The sequence below is a fragment of the Rana temporaria genome, chromosome 12 (assembly GCF_905171775.1).
Source record: "Rana temporaria chromosome 12, aRanTem1.1, whole genome shotgun sequence".
Taxonomy (NCBI): domain Eukaryota; kingdom Metazoa; phylum Chordata; class Amphibia; order Anura; family Ranidae; genus Rana; species Rana temporaria.
The window spans coordinates 33,693,501-33,709,608 of NC_053500.1; the positions used below are offsets into that span (position 1 = coordinate 33,693,501).

The 16,108-nt window shown below is 46.0% G+C and overlaps 1 protein-coding gene across 2 annotated transcripts; it reads right to left on the reverse strand.

Annotated features, from left to right (window-relative positions):
- Positions 1-315: 315 nt before the first annotated feature.
- TMUB2 (transmembrane and ubiquitin like domain containing 2) lies at positions 316-14,153 on the reverse strand. 2 transcript variants are annotated; one of them, XM_040331361.1, is made up of 3 exons: positions 14,027-14,153; positions 3,176-3,819; positions 316-1,497 (listed from the first exon to the last, which is right to left on the reverse strand). In XM_040331361.1, exons 2-3 carry the CDS (start codon positions 3,814-3,816, stop codon positions 1,134-1,136), a joined length of 1,005 nt encoding a protein of 334 aa, XP_040187295.1. In that variant the 5' UTR covers positions 3,817-3,819; positions 14,027-14,153; the 3' UTR covers positions 316-1,133. The 2 variants fall into 2 exon arrangements, with proteins under 2 accessions (XP_040187295.1, XP_040187296.1); XM_040331362.1 differs by lacking the exon at positions 14,027-14,153 and adding an exon at positions 13,898-13,993.
- Between the last annotated feature and the right edge of the window lie 1,955 nt (positions 14,154-16,108).

Below are 16,108 nucleotides of genomic sequence, written 5' to 3' on the forward strand. Positions count from 1 at the left end.
CTCAAGGCTGTCATAGGTTACTGCCCTGTGTACTGCGTTAATACAGAAAACCTGCCGATGAGAGACGTACAGAAGACGCCATTGCTGACATCCCTATGAATATGCCATCATGCTGACCCTTCAGCTCCAATGACTCTGAATCATTCAGATCACTTACTGCCTACCTGTTTAGGCACTGAAGAAAAAGACAGAGGAAGCTACACAGGAAGGTCTGCAATGGCAGCTAATGGACTTATCTCATCAATCTGAGTTTCCTTTAAAGCGTCAGTCCACACAAAACCGATACCTCAAGTTCAGTTGTTGAATGCCACCGACTTTTCTTTTTTTTAGCTGTGGTTGGATCTCTGTATCCACATGCTACAAAGAGGTTTTGGGTGGTGTGGCCCTTTAAATATGCCTATAGAGCGTCATAAAAACAAAGTCTCTAAGTGGTAGGAGTTTTGAATGAGTTAAAAGGTTGAGCCCCCAAAGGAAGCTGGTTATTTGTCATAGTCAAGACTCCCACCAAAGCCCAAGCCAGTTCAATAAAGTACAGCATGGCACACCTCTGCCACATCCCATACATTGAAGTGCCCACCACGGAATAGGCACCAGGATTGGAAGCCTCCAGCCATAAACTTGGCTGTGCCAGGTAACATCTGACCTTAGAGGTGGTGGATACCAGTCTATTATGTCATACAGATCCACCTTAGACAATGTCATGATTCAAACAATGCTCTCCCCTACAGATGCCATACATGTGGCCTCCTTGGCCCAATCTCACTGGCACGGCCCTAGAGACCAAAACTTGCAGCACTTCCTATTAAGCCTGTTGTTGACCTCAATGCCAGCATTGTGTCGTGAAGGTTATGGGGCGACTACAGCGTAATATGCTCCTGTTACGCAAAGGCCCTTCTGGATAAATTGGGGACACCCTGCCATAAACCTATCGGATACCACACAGTAATTAATACCGCTTAAGGCCTTAATCACGGCCAATCCATTTGGTACTGAGAACGGGATTAAGCCTGATTAAGGTATTGGTGAATTGATACAGAATACATAACAGAAGCTTTGTTGGTTTATCCCACAGAGTAAATCTGTACAACAGTCAGAAGTCACTTAAACCCCCCTTTTTTTTTTTGTTCACAGTTCTATCGCCCATACATGCCAAAGACCAAAAAGCTGAAGAAAACAGTGACCCCGCACAGGGAGACCGTGGCAGGGGCAGTGAAAAACTGGCGGTAGTTGATCCGGAAATACCAAATCAGGGCCAGCATAACCACAAAGATGGGTATCATCAGGTTCCCGATAGGTGGGGTGAGGCCGGTGTGCTCCGTAGACGTCCCTCCGGATTCGGGGCCTACTGGGGAGGAGGAGACGGTTGCCTGAGAGCGGTGGCAATGGATGACGCAGTTGTCTGTGATATGGAGGGAGCGCAAGGTCTGTGAGGAGTCGTGTAGGAGCTGTCCCTGGTAAATTAGCTTCATCTGAGGTTCCTGGCCTGGGAAATATTTACTGGAGTAGAAAAAGCAAGATGAGGAAGATGTTAGGAGTGAACAGAGGTGGTGGCAAACACATGACAGGCACAAATATCAAATACACTATATATTATATTAAAGTAATTCTAAAGATTTTTTTTAAATAATAAACGTCATACTTACCTGCCCTGTGCAATGGAGATCAGGGGGATCAAATAATTATTTTTCCTACTGAAATCCATGTTTACAAATTACAAGCATTTGTATGATAACTAAAAATGTATTTTACAGCCTATCCACCAATGCACATCATAAAAATTGTAATTTAAATTGGCAACAATGTCAAAGGGACTGAATCTGAGCAGGAAAATGCATTTGTAGCCATTTATAAAAGTGTGGTTCATTCAACAAAGCAAAGCAAGATTGAATACACTGAAATCCATGGCAACCAGTGGAATGTGCAGAAATCCATGGCAACCAGTGGAATGTGCAGAAATCCATGGCAACCAGTGGAATGTGCAGAAATCCATGGCAACCAGAGTTCCTCTTTGAACTGCTAATGGACGAAATGTCAGAGGTGCATTTCATCCATTAGGTGTCACAATGGGAAATTCCCCACACTTCCATGGAACTGGAAATATTTGACGTTCAGGCATTCTGTTACACTGAGGATTTTGCCATAGGCAGAGTCACCAGGTTGCAGTAGCCACTCCTCTCAATGGGCGTTACAGCAAAAGAGCAATGCCATAGGTCAGGGATCTCCAAACTTTGTAAACAAAAAGGCCAGTTTGCTGTCCCTCAAAACTTTAGGGAGGCCGGACTGTGTCAGTGGTAGTAAAAAAATGTTCCACGATTAGTATTAGAGGGAGAAATGCTGCCCCCACTGTTCGTGCCAGTGGGAGGACGAGTGCCCCATCCATTGGCGCCAGTGGGAGGACGAGTGCCCCATCCATTGGCGCCAGTGGGAGGAAGCGTGCCCCATCCATTGGCGCCAGTGGGAGGAAGCGTGCCCCATCCATTGGCGCCAGTGGGAGGAAGCGTGCCCCATCCATTGGCGCCAGTGGGAGGAAGAGTGCCCCATTAACTGGCATCAATAGGAGGAACTATGCCCCACTGTTGACAGTGGAAGGAATAATGCGCTATGGGCTAGATAAAAGTAAGCAAAGGGCAGCACCTGGCCCCTGAGCCATAGTTTGGAGACCACTGCCATAAGAAGGTAGGGAGGTTCTTAGTGCTCTGGGATCACTGATGTGACATGGGCATTACAGCTTCTAGGTTTACCTTTCCTACTGACAACCTCACAAACCCTGAAACCAGGGGTGCACTGGTGTGTAATTTTAAACCAGCATTTCTGGTCAAGAGCCTGTTCCATTTGACACCTCACTATTGGTCCATCACTATGATGGGAATCCTGGCCCTAAGAGAACCCCCCGGATGTGGCATGGGTTTAAGCCAGATAGCAGAAGCTGGTTAAAATCTACATACTAGGATCCTGCATGCCTAGGTTGCCAACTTCCTGAGATTTCCTGTATCAAGCATTATGAATGAGTCTTGCGATCACCTCTCCAAGGTACAGTTGGCCAGATCCCGAGGGACAGGTAGTCAATACTCCTAAAACATAATACAGCTGCCTCCTTTAATACGTTTATCTGATCCTATGTTCTACTTTGACTATTTCTGATGAATGCCAATCTTCCCAGTCTAAAATGTCTTACCTTTTCAGAGTTCCGATGGTGTCATCTGGCCTCACCAAAGCAACCTCTTCTGTTTCATTCAGAAATTTCAGCCGCAAGGTTATCATTTCCTCCTCAGGCTGTGTCTGCTCCTGGCCTTTGCTGGTTCTCTTCCTCCATTCGTGGTCCTGCTGCTTAGTGCCGCCATCCCCCTCTGTCTCTCTCTCTTCTGGCGGGACTTTCCGTCTTGTTACTTCCTGGGAAATGTCCACTCCATCAACCTCTCCCTCTGTTAGGTCTTCATCTGTATCACTTACAGCTGTGACAGGCTGACCACGCTTGGGCACTCCTTGAATATCAAGCATCTGGTCAAGGCTGGCGCTCTCGCTGTCAGCACCCTGTTCTCCACCTTGGCCTTGCTCCCCTTCTTCTGGCTTTTCCGCTTGGGGCTCCACCGTCCTCTGTGCTTCTGGATTGGGGGGCACCGGGTTGCTGAGGCCCAAAAGAGGCTCTCTACGTCCAGCGGGCATCAGGCTGCCCAGTAGGGGATCGCTGCCCTCTGCCACATAGGTTGACAGCCATGCCAGAACGAGTGCCAGGAGCAGGATAAAGAGGCCCACTGCAACGGTCACCTCATCGCCGAGGCCCTCTATCATGGTTGGCGGGGGCGACTCCATGCCCATTTTCTACAGCAAAAAAATAAATAAAAGAAGGGTATTATCAACATAGAAAAGCCAGCTCCACCTAAAGGTGCTATTACTCCTGGAATGGCAAGAGGGACTTCTACGGTCTTTCTAAAGTGCCAGCGTTAAGACTCTCCCCCCCCCCCCCAGTAGGATCCATCCTATAACCCTCTTACAAAGAGAAGGACACCATCATTTGGCTATGTAATGACTGAGACAATCAGGGAAGGACTGGAGACTGTGGTGGGCAGATCTCAACATTGGAACCCCCAAGAAGTAGAAGAAATGTGCATGCGATTCCACCCAACATTTGTTTTGGGAGGAGTTGGCCTTTACAGTATAACTTTAATCTTCTTTGATATGTGTTACTAGAATACAATAGAGTGTCCATTGTACCAAATGAGACATTTTGGGAGTGGTGATGGCTGTGGCTACATTGGTCTGCAGTCCTCTTCTTGTCCAATGCATACATGGAGACAATAACCTATTATGTAGTATTTGATCACTGGTAACAAAAGATCCTTCAAGAGTCTGAACAAAAGAGGTCGCCACTGCCATTTACAAAGCTGATTTCCTTCAATGGACCCCGCTGCTTCATTCATTATTCTGTGGCTGACTCCCTACACCTCTCCTGCTGCTGTTTGATCATTACCCCTCCAGTCATCAAGGGGGCACCTCTGACATTTACAAGAAAAAGGAGCCATATGGAGGCGGGGAAAGAAACCAAAGCCCTATGACCAGATTAACCAGTTTTCTTCTAGCAGGTAACTGGGGAGGGGGAGGGGTGAAAAAAGTGTAAGACTGGCCCTACGTTATGCAATTTGTCTTCCGGAAGGAAAGAAAAGTGATTGATTTCCCCATCGACACAGTCAATCCCTTCCGCTGCGCCATTGTATTCTGCCTTCCCCACTGGCAGAATACAATGATCACTGCTGGCGGGGAAAACTGCTGGCAGTGATTAGGCAAAAAAAAAAAACTGACAGTTGTACTGAAGCTGATCAATGGATTGTCTCCAGTATAACCGGATCACAATTCATCCGGTCCCTGCTGAACTGGCCAATATTGATTGGTCTATGACTGGCTTTACTAGCAAGGAAGGCGGCAATGAAATCGGTCAGCCAATGAATTCCCTGAAGTAATTCTGTGTAATAGAAGAGGTATTCTACTCGCCACCGGGGGGCGCCCGCCTCACCTATCTTTCCTCCATTTAAAGTGGAGGTTCACCCAAAAAATTAATTTTTAACATTAGATTGAGGCTATTTAAGGGGAGCAGAATCAGGTATTTTTTTTTTAAATCAATGCCTTACTTACCGTTTTCGAGATAGATGTTCTCCCGCCGCTTCCGGGACTGGGCGTTCCTATTTGATTGACAGCCTTCCGACTGTCGCATACAGCGCGTCATGAGTTTCCGAAAGTAGCCGAACGTCGGTGTGCAGGCGCCGTATAGAGCCGCACCGACGTTCGGCTTCTTTCGGCAACTGGTGACGCGCTGTATGCGACCGTCGGAAGGCTGTCAATCAAATAGGAACGCCCAGTCCCGAAGATCATACGCGGAAAAATATCGATCGCTAAAACGGTAAGTACGGCATTGATTTAAAAAAAAAAATACCCGTTTCTGCTCCCCTTAATTAGCCTCAATCTAATGTTAAAAAATGTTTTTCGGGTGAACACCCGCTTTAAGTGCTATATCCTCTGGCAGAAGCTTTAACCCCGACACTTCCAGGAGTGGAAAGGCAGGAGACCCCTAGGAGTAAAAACCCTCTTCTTTTACAGGGGGGCTACCACAGTGCCACTTTAACCAGAAAGGTGTTTCTAACTGTGGGGGGGAGGGGACTGACTGGGAGTACAGAGAGATGGCCGTTTCTGATCACTAGGAACAGCAGATCTCTCTCTACTCCCCTGTCAGAACAGGGATCTGTATGTTTACATTGACAGATTCCCCTTCTGGCTCTCTGAGGAGGGATCGCGGGTCACCGGCAGACACCTATGGTGATTCGCGCAGCTGTGCCAACCTGCCACATTAGAATGACTGCAGCTGCTCAGCAAGCAGTTAAGTGAACAGTAATAAGGTCGCCTTTATTGCTAAATTGTTTATCGTTTCTAAGTCTATGTTCACATATATGTGGTTGCAGTTGATGCGGTTTTCCAGGTGCGTTTTGCCAGGTATGGATTTGGGGGGGACCCCACAGTGTTACTCTCCCCCCACCCCAATTTCATTTTTTGCTGGTGTCCTGTCAAGAAATGCCCCCTATTGAAAAAATGCCCGGCTGGAACTGCGCATGCGCAGAACGGACCCTTAGAACAGCTAAGTTTACATGTAGGAGAGGGGCGGATATTTACATGATGGGGGCGGAATTTTTATAGATGGCCAAACAAATCTACTAAAGAAATCCAATATACAAAAAGCCCTTCAATTGACTAAACACGCCCCGCAAGTGTTCAATATGAAGAGCAGATAAAGATTTATTTTTCAGATTTCTTTGGCCATCGATATAAAATTCCACCCCCAGCACTGGCCATCATTGAAAAATCAGCCCCCTTCTTGTAAATATCTGCCCCTCATCTACATGAATGTGCCTCGGCCAAGCGAGACAACAGCTGATAGTAAACTCAGCTGTTCTGCCTTTCCATGTGGCGCATGCGCAGTTCCACCCGGGCATTATTCGATAGGGGGGGAACTGCAACAGAACACCGGCAATTTTTTTTTTTTTACATTCAGCCATCAGCAGGGAACCCCGCTGACAGCTCATAATGACTCATCGGTTGTTAAAGTGGTTGTAAACCCTTACAAACCACTTTAACCTACAAGTATACCTAGATTGAGGCTTACCTGTAGGTGCAACAAATACACGGTTTAGGAGATATTTCCAGAAAAGACTGCACCGATGTCTACGGCGCAGGCACAACGAGCGTGCCATTAGTGAAGGCGATCGTGCCATCACTGACGGCTCCTGCGCATGCGTGACTTCATCACAGCACCAGCGAATCACAGTGCCGGAGCCGCAATACCCAGAAGTCACTCGGGTATCATGGCGGAGGAGAGGAACGAGAGTCGATTCGGGGGCTTCGATCTCAGGTAATTCATAATGAGCTAGTATGCTATGCATACTAGCTCATTATGCCTTTCTCTTGCAGGTTTTTTTTTTTAAAGAAATGTTTCAGAGGGTTTACTTTCTCTTTAGGGCATGGCCGGCTTCCAGGCCTGCTCCATATCAACCAGGTATATACACAGTGGGCTAGATTCAGCAAAGAATTACACCGGTGTATCCATAGATACGCCGCGTAAATTCAAAGCTGCGCCGGCGTATCTTCTTTCTGTATTCAGAAAGAAGATACGCTGACATTAGCCTAAGATCCGACTGGCGTAATTCTCTTACATCGTCGTATCTTAGGGTGCATTCTCACGCTGGCTGCTACGTGGCACTTCCGTCGTAGAGTATGCAAATTACCTAGATACGCCGATTCACAAACGTACGTGCGGTAGTTTTATACGTCGTTTGTGCAAGGCTTTTTACGGCGTAACGTTGCTCCTGCTTCTATGAGGCGCACGCAATGTTAAGTATGGACGTCGTTCCCGCTTCGATTTTTGAATTTTTTACCTTGTTTGCGCAAGTCGTTCGCGAATAGGGCTGGACGTAATTTACATTCACGTCAAAACCAATACGTCGTTGTGGCGTACTTTGGAGCAACGCACACTGGGATATGTACACGGACGGCGCATGCGCCGTTCGTACAAAACGTCAATCACGTCAGGTCATCATAGATTTACATAAAACACGCCCCCCCTTCCACATTTGAATTACGCGCGCTTACGCCGGCCCCATTTACGCTATGCCGCCGCAACTTACGGAGCAAGTGCTTTGTGAATACTGCACTTGCTCTTGTAAGTTGCGGCGGCGTAGCGTAAATCCGATACGCCGCAACTATGCGCGCCCCTACCTGAATTTAGCCCAGTGTGTTAAAGTGAAGAAAAACAAAAACGCGAAACGCATAAAAAAATAGTAAAACCTGGGTTTTTGGTGCGGCTCCATTTAATTCTATTACACGCATCTGTAATCTGCTGCGGGTAAAAAGTTCCTGACCCAAAAAACGCACCGGCTAAAAAGATACATAGATGTGAAAATGTACCATAGGAAACCATGTTAAATGGACTGCAAACCACACTAAAAACGCACAGGTGAGAACGTAGGGGAAAGGTGTAAAAAACGCACAGGTGAGAACGTAGGGTAAAGGTGTAAAAAACGCACAGGTGAGAACGTAGGGTAAAGGTGTAAAAAACGCACAGGTGAGAACGTAGGGGAAAGGTGTAAAAAACGCACAGGTGAGAACGTAGGGTAAAGGTGTAAAAAACGCACAGGTGAGAACGTAGGGGAAAGGTGTAAAAAACGCACAGGTGAGAACGTAGGGTAAAGGTGTAAAAAACGCACAGGTGAGAACGTAGGGTAAAGGTGTAAAAAACGCACAGGTGAGAACGTAGGGGAAAGGTGTAAAAAACGCACAGGTGAGAACGTAGGGTAAAGGTGTAAAAAACGCACAGGTGAGAACGTAGGGTAAAGGTGTAAAAAACGCACAGGTGAGAACGTAGGGTAAAGGTGTAAAAAACGCAAGTGTCAACCTCAACTTTCCCTCACTACATCCCAAGTAACAGAACCAGCATGCAGCTGCTGGACAGACAAACACCTGATATATGTTGACACGCGGCTGTCACTTCTGCACCTCTGAAAAGCCATCTATAATTGGATCACTTTTCAGAGGTGTTTGACTGACAGTGAGGAGATGTCACCTCTTGCATGTGGCTGTGTGAGAGTTGCAGCATGGCCTTGTTTTGCTCGAATGGGCTGCATTCACTGAACATCTTATGTGTCACCAAGACAGGAAGGGAGGAGAAATCTCTGCAATGGGGACACACAGTAAATAAACATCCTGGTTTTGTTCAAGCTAGAACCTCTTGTGTCTTGTCCTCACATACAGGACACCAAGCCAGGCCAGGAACGCACCGGGCACGGCACAGAACCGCCACACGCCACATAGGGCTGGCCCAGTTACCATGACAAAAACAAACACTGCACCTTTCAACGCATTCAAACTTTATTTAGAAATCAGATAACGGAGAACATTTATTGTCAGCCATGAGGGTAGATGGCATCTCATAGAAACCATCAACAGATACAATCATATCTGTGGCCTGAAACAGAAGCCAAACCCACACGAGGAAACAATCCGCGGCTCTGCTAAGCTGTCAGCAAATGAACAGTCACCCCCGGGCTGCAGATTTATCATCTAAGGATAGTCATACAACAGAAACTGGTGCATCAATCCAGCCATGGATGGGCCAGCATAAAACTTCCTGATAGAGAGTCAGAAGATATGAGATCAATGTGAACGCCAAGCTTTTGTATAAGCTTCATTTCCAGTTCAAGGATGTTAAACACGGATCATAACAGGAGTGCTGCTTGTCACTGTAAACCAGCTGCTAGCAGGCTTCAACAGCCATTCAGCAAGTTTTAGCTCTGCATGACTCTGGTTGAAAGCTGAACTCCAAATACACAAAACTTTCATGAAAAGGAGACAAAAACAAGTGATCCTACCTGCAACCTGCCCGCTCATACTAGATAAAAATGATGTATACATGCTGCAACAGCCTGATGCGTCTCATTGGGCCCTGGCTGCCTCTTTCTGCATCAAATGACAACACGAGACCCAGGCTGCAGCACCTGCGCAGGACAGCACTAGATTCTCTGAATGGAGGACAATCCTGGATAGCCAGTAAAGGGGGGGGGGGGGGAATATATTCCTTTATAACCAAAAAGGCTACAGACCTCCTTTTTACATTGAAAACTGAAACACTGCCCTGTAAGAGTAGCAGTGACATAGTCCCTGTGCTGTACACAGCCTGTGCAGAGAGCAGAGCTGTGGGAGGGGCCCAGCAGGCTCCACCCACTACAGGCTGCCTGCAGAAAACTACAGGAGGGGGCGGAGGCAAGACCAGTCACCCTGCACAAGGGGAGAGAGCAGCAGTGAGCGGTCTTTATTACAGGAAGGCAGCGTCTCACACCGGATTACTGCACAGGTCTGGAAGAAATACTAAGCTTACCAATATTCAAGACTATACAGGACTCTTAGGCCCCCTTTCACAACGGGGCGGGAGGTGTGGTGGCAGTATTAGCGGCGCTATACTGTTGGAATTGCCACGGAATTGAGGTGGTACTCGGCCACTAGCGGTGCGGTTTTAACCCTTGCTAGCGGCTGAAAACATTATCTTTCACAATATAAACAAAATATTGGGCTAACTGTACAGTTGTCTTATTTTTCTTTTATTAAAAAAAAGTATATTTTTTCCCAAAAACGTGCACTTGCAAGACCGCTGCGCAAATACAGTGTGATAGAAAGTATTGCAACGGCCGCCATTTTATTGTCTAGGGTGTTAGAATAAAATTATATATATATATAAATAAAAAATAAGACAACAGTAAAGTTAGCCCAATTTTTTTTATATATTGTGAAAGATAATGTTACCCAACATGTCACGCTTCAAAATTGCGCCCACTCGTGGAATGGCGTCAAACTTTTACCCTTAAAAATCTCCATAGGCGACATTTAAAAAATTCTACAGGTTGCATCTTTTGAGCTACAGAGGAGGTCTAGGGCTAGAATTATTGCTCTCGCTCTAACGATTGCGGTGATACCTAACGTGTGTGGTTTGAACACCGTTTTTCATATGCGGGTGCTACTCACGTATGCGTTTCCTTCTGCGCGCGAGCTCGTCGGGACGGGGCGCTTTAAAAACATTGTTTCTTATTTACTTTATTAATTAAAAAAAAAAAAAAAAAAATGGATCACTTTTATTCCTATTACAAGGAATGTAATAATCCCTTGTAATAGAAAAAGGCATGACAGGTCCTCTTAAATAGGAGATCTGGGGTCAAAAAGACATCACATCTCATATTTAGACGAAAATGCAAAAAAAATTAAAAAATTGTCATTTGAAAAAATGACAACAAGAAAATGCTGCTTTAGTAAGCATGGGCGGAAGTGACCCCTCATACCTCTATATACAGCCATTCTATACAACGGTGACCCCCTCATACCTCTATATACAGCCATTCTATACAACGGTGACCCCCTCATACCTCTATATACAGCCATTCTATACAACGGTGACCCCCTCATACCTCTATATACAGCCATTCTATACAACGGTGACCCCTCATACCTCTATATACAGCCATTCTATACAACGGTGACCCCTCATACCTCTATATACAGCCATTCTATACAACGGTGACCCCTCATACCTCTATATACAGCCATTCTATACAACGGTGACCCCCTCATACCTCTATATACAGCCATTCTATACAACGGTGACCCCTCATACCTCTATATACAGCCATTCTATACAACGGTGACCCCCTCATACCTCTATATACAGCCATTCTATACAACGGTGACCCCCTCATACCGCTATATACAGCCATTCTATACAACGGTGACCCCCTCATACCTCTATATACAGCCATTCTATACAACGGTGACCCCTCATACCTCTATATACAGCCATTCTATACAACGGTGACCCCTCATACCTCTATATACAGCCATTCTATACAACGGTGACCCCCTCATACCTCTATATACAGCCATTCTATACAACGGTGACCCCCTCATACCTCTATATACAGCCATTCTATACAACGGTGACCCCCTCATACCGCTATATACAGCCATTCTATACAACGGTGACCCCCTCATACCTCTATATACAGCCATTCTATACAACGGTGACCCCCTCATACCTCTATATACAGCCATTCTATACAACGGTGACCCCCTCATACCTCTATATACAACGGTGACCCCTCATACCTCTATACACAGCCATTCTATACAACGGTGACCCCTCATACCTCTATATACAGCCATTCTATACAACGGTGACCCCCTCATACCTCTATATACAGACAGACATTCTATACAACGGTGACCCCCTCGTACCTCTATATACAGCCATTCTATACAACGGTGACCCCTCATACCTCTATATACAGCCATTCTATACAACGGTGACCCCCTCATACCTCTATATACAGCCATTCTATACAACGGTGACCCCTCATACCTCTGTATACAGCCATTCTATACAACGGTGACCCCCTCATACCTCTATATACAGCCATTCTATACAACGGTGACCCCTCATACCTCTATATACAGCCATTCTATACAACGGTGACCCCTCATACCTCTATATACAGCCATTCTATACAACGGTGACCCCTCATACCTCTATATACAGCCATTCTATACAACGGTGACCCCTCATACCTCTATATACAGCCATTCTATACAACGGTGACCCCCTCATACCTCTATATACAGCCATTCTATACAACCGTGACCCCCTCATACCTCTATATACAGCCATTCTATACAACGGAGCCCCTCATACCTCTATATACAGCCATTCTATACAACGGAGCCCCTCATACCTCTATATACAGCCATTCTATACAACGGTGACCCCCTCATACCTCTATATACAGCCATTCTATACAACGGTGACCCCCTCATACCTCTATATACAGCCATTCTATACAACGGTGACCCCCTCATACCTCTATATACAGCCATTCTATACAACGGTGACCCCTCATACCTCTATATACAGCCATTCTATACAACGGTGACCCCTCATACCTCTATATACAGCCATTCTATACAACGGTGACCCCCTCATACCTCTATATACAGCCATTCTATACAACGGTGACCCCCTCATACCGCTATATACAGCCATTCTATACAACGGTGACCCCCTCATACCTCTATATACAGCCATTCTATACAACGGTGACCCCCTCATACCTCTATATACAGCCATTCTATACAACGGTGACCCCCTCATACCTCTATATACAACGGTGACCCCTCATACCTCTATACACAGCCATTCTATACAACGGTGACCCCCTCATACCTCTATACACAGCCATTCTATACAACGGTGACCCCTCATACCTCTATATACAGCCATTCTATACAACGGTGACCCCCTCATACCTCTATATACAGACAGACATTCTATACAACGGTGACCCCTCATACCTCTATATACAGCCATTCTATACAACGGTGACCCCTCATACCTCTATATACAGCCATTCTATACAACGGTGACCCCCTCATACCTCTATATACAGCCATTCTATACAACGGTGACCCCTCATACCTCTGTATACAGCCATTCTATACAACGGTGACCCCCTCATACCTCTATATACAGCCATTCTATACAACGGTGACCCCTCATACCTCTATATACAGCCATTCTATACAACGGTGACCCCTCATACCTCTATATACAGCCATTCTATACAACGGTGACCCCTCATACCTCTATATACAGCCATTCTATACAACGGTGACCCCTCATACCTCTATATACAGCCATTCTATACAACGGTGACCCCCTCATACCTCTATATACAGCCATTCTATACAACCGTGACCCCCTCATACCTCTATATACAGCCATTCTATACAACGGAGCCCCTCATACCTCTATATACAGCCATTCTATACAACGGAGCCCCTCATACCTCTATATACAGCCATTCTATACAACGGTGACCCCTCATACCTCTATATACAGCCATTCTATACAACGGTGACCCCCTCATACCTCTATATACAGCCATTCTATACAACCGTGACCCCCTCATACCTCTATATACAGCCATTCTATACAACGGAGCCCCTCATACCTCTATATACAGCCATTCTATACAACAGTGACCCCCTCGTACCTCTATATACAGCCATTCTATACAACAGAGCCCCTCATACCTCTATATACAGCCATTCTATACAACGGTGACCCCTCATACCTCTATATACAGCCATTCTATACAACGGTGACCCCTCATACCTCTATATACAGCCATTCTATACAACGGTGACCCCCTCGTACCTCTATATACAGCCATTCTATACAACGGTGACCCCTCATACCTCTATATACAGCGGGGTGACCCCTCAAACCTCCATATACAGTCACTATATACAATGGACCCCCTCATACCTCTATATACAATCATTATATACAGTAACAGATATTGAACACGACGGTATAGGGTGACATCACAGCCTCCACACACACAGACCAGGAGGGGGCGCAGTTACGTCAGACCAGGGCACGGATGTCACTCACCGCCAGCCGCCGCTGCGATCCTGTCAGCCCCAAATCCGGGTCACCAGGGCCCACCCGACACAGGAAGAGTTGACGTCACACGCAGCGCGACCAGGGGAGGTGGGGCTAGGTGACGTCTTGGTGTTGCCACCGTACAGGTCCGGATTGTCCTGCGCATGCGTCGATCACTTTCACCTGCCCGCATAGGAACACGCGACGTCACCATAGCCCGCCCTGTAGGCGGAGTCATGCGATCAGACATGGGCGGTCCTCCAGGGTTAATGATCAGGTGGTAGTAGTGGTGCAGTGTTGGGCGGACTACAAGTGCCAGCAGAGAGGAGATCCAGCATGGCCAGGCTTCTCTACTAGAAATATTAGACGAGGAAGTTCTGTCTGCAGCCTGGGAGAGATCTTTGTTATATGATTTCTATTTGTCAGCCTATGCAGTAAAATGATTATATCCTATTGACTTCATCATACCTCCCAACTGTCCCTGATTTGGAGCAATGTCCCTCTGTCCCTCATTCTCCTCATTTGTCCCTTATTTTGGTCTGATCTCTATAGATGTATATAAAATGCACTTTTTATCTATCTAAAAGTGTTTCCCAGTGCTAAACCTTTCATCTGATTTCTAAATTGCTGCATTTGTAAATTCCAGGAGCCAATATAAAGGAATAGTAGTGGTAAAAAAGCACTTGTGGGTTTAACCAATCGTATGTTTTTGTACAATTCTCCTTTAAGGGGGCGTGGCAAGGGGTGTGTCTTAAGTCTGCATACTTTTGCCGATAGGTGTCCCTCATTCCCACCTCAGAAAGTTGGGAGGTATGGGAAACCGATCAGAGGGAGGAGCTCATCCGTCTTCTGCTTCTCCCATCACTGTCCACTCCATTGCTGGGGGAGGGGTGAGACCTGAATGTGAAACTGCAGCAGAGAACAATGAGGTTTTCTGCCAGTCTGTGCTGTGATTCAGAGCTGTATACATCTTAGGACTGGATGGATGATTACAAGTTATATGGCAGATAAAACAGTTATCATTCTTTAACCACATCCCTACCGCGTCATTGTAAAATGACGGCGGCAGGAACCCTTCCTCGATCCGGGTGGACGTCATATGACGTCCTGCGTTCCCGGCGATCTAGGGCGCGGGTGACCCTCTTGACCCGGCGCAGATGCCCGGCGGCCGCGATTGACGGTAATCACGGCAGGAGTGTGGATCTGTGTGTGTAAACACACAGATCCACCTCCTGTCAGCGGTGAGGAGACCAATGTGTGTTCCCAGTACTGAGGAACACACATCTGTCTCCTCCCCTTGAGAGTCCCCTCCCCCCTACAGTTATAACACATCTTAGGACACATATTAACCCCTTCAACGCCCCTAGTGGTTAACCCCTTCCCTGCCAGTCACATTTACACAGTAATTAGTGCATATTTATAGCATTAATCGCTGTATAAATGTGAATGGTCCCAAAAACGTGTCAAAAGTGTCCGATGTGTTCGCCGCAATGTCACGATGACAGTAAAAAAAAAAAAAAAAAATTGCAAACCGCCGCCAATACTAGTAAAAAAAAAATTATAAAATAAAAATGCCATAAATCTATCACCTATTTTGTAGACGCTATAACTTTTGCGCAAACCAATCAATATACGATTATTGCTTTTTTTTTTTTACCAAAAATATGTAGAAGAATACGTTTCGGCCTAAACTGAGGAAAAAAAAAATGTTTTTTTTAAAATTGTGATATTTATTAAATAAAAAAGTAAAAAATAGTGTTTTTTTTTTTAAATTGTCGCTCTTCTTTTGTTTATAGCGCAAAGAATAAAAACCGCAGGGATGATCAAATACCACCAAAAGAAAGCTCTATTTGTGGGAACAAAATGATAAAAAAAATTTGGGTACAGTGTAGCACCACCGCGCAATTGTCATTCAAAGTGCGACAGTGCTGAAAATTGGCTTGGGCAGGAAGGTGCGTAAGTGCCCGGTATGGAAGTGGTTAATATACAGCTGCCTGGGATCAGCCATCTTTCCTCATTACCTCTGCAGGCTCAGCTTCCTCCTCCATAGTCCAGCACAGTGACTGGGGCACTGCTCCTCTGTCAGAGGGG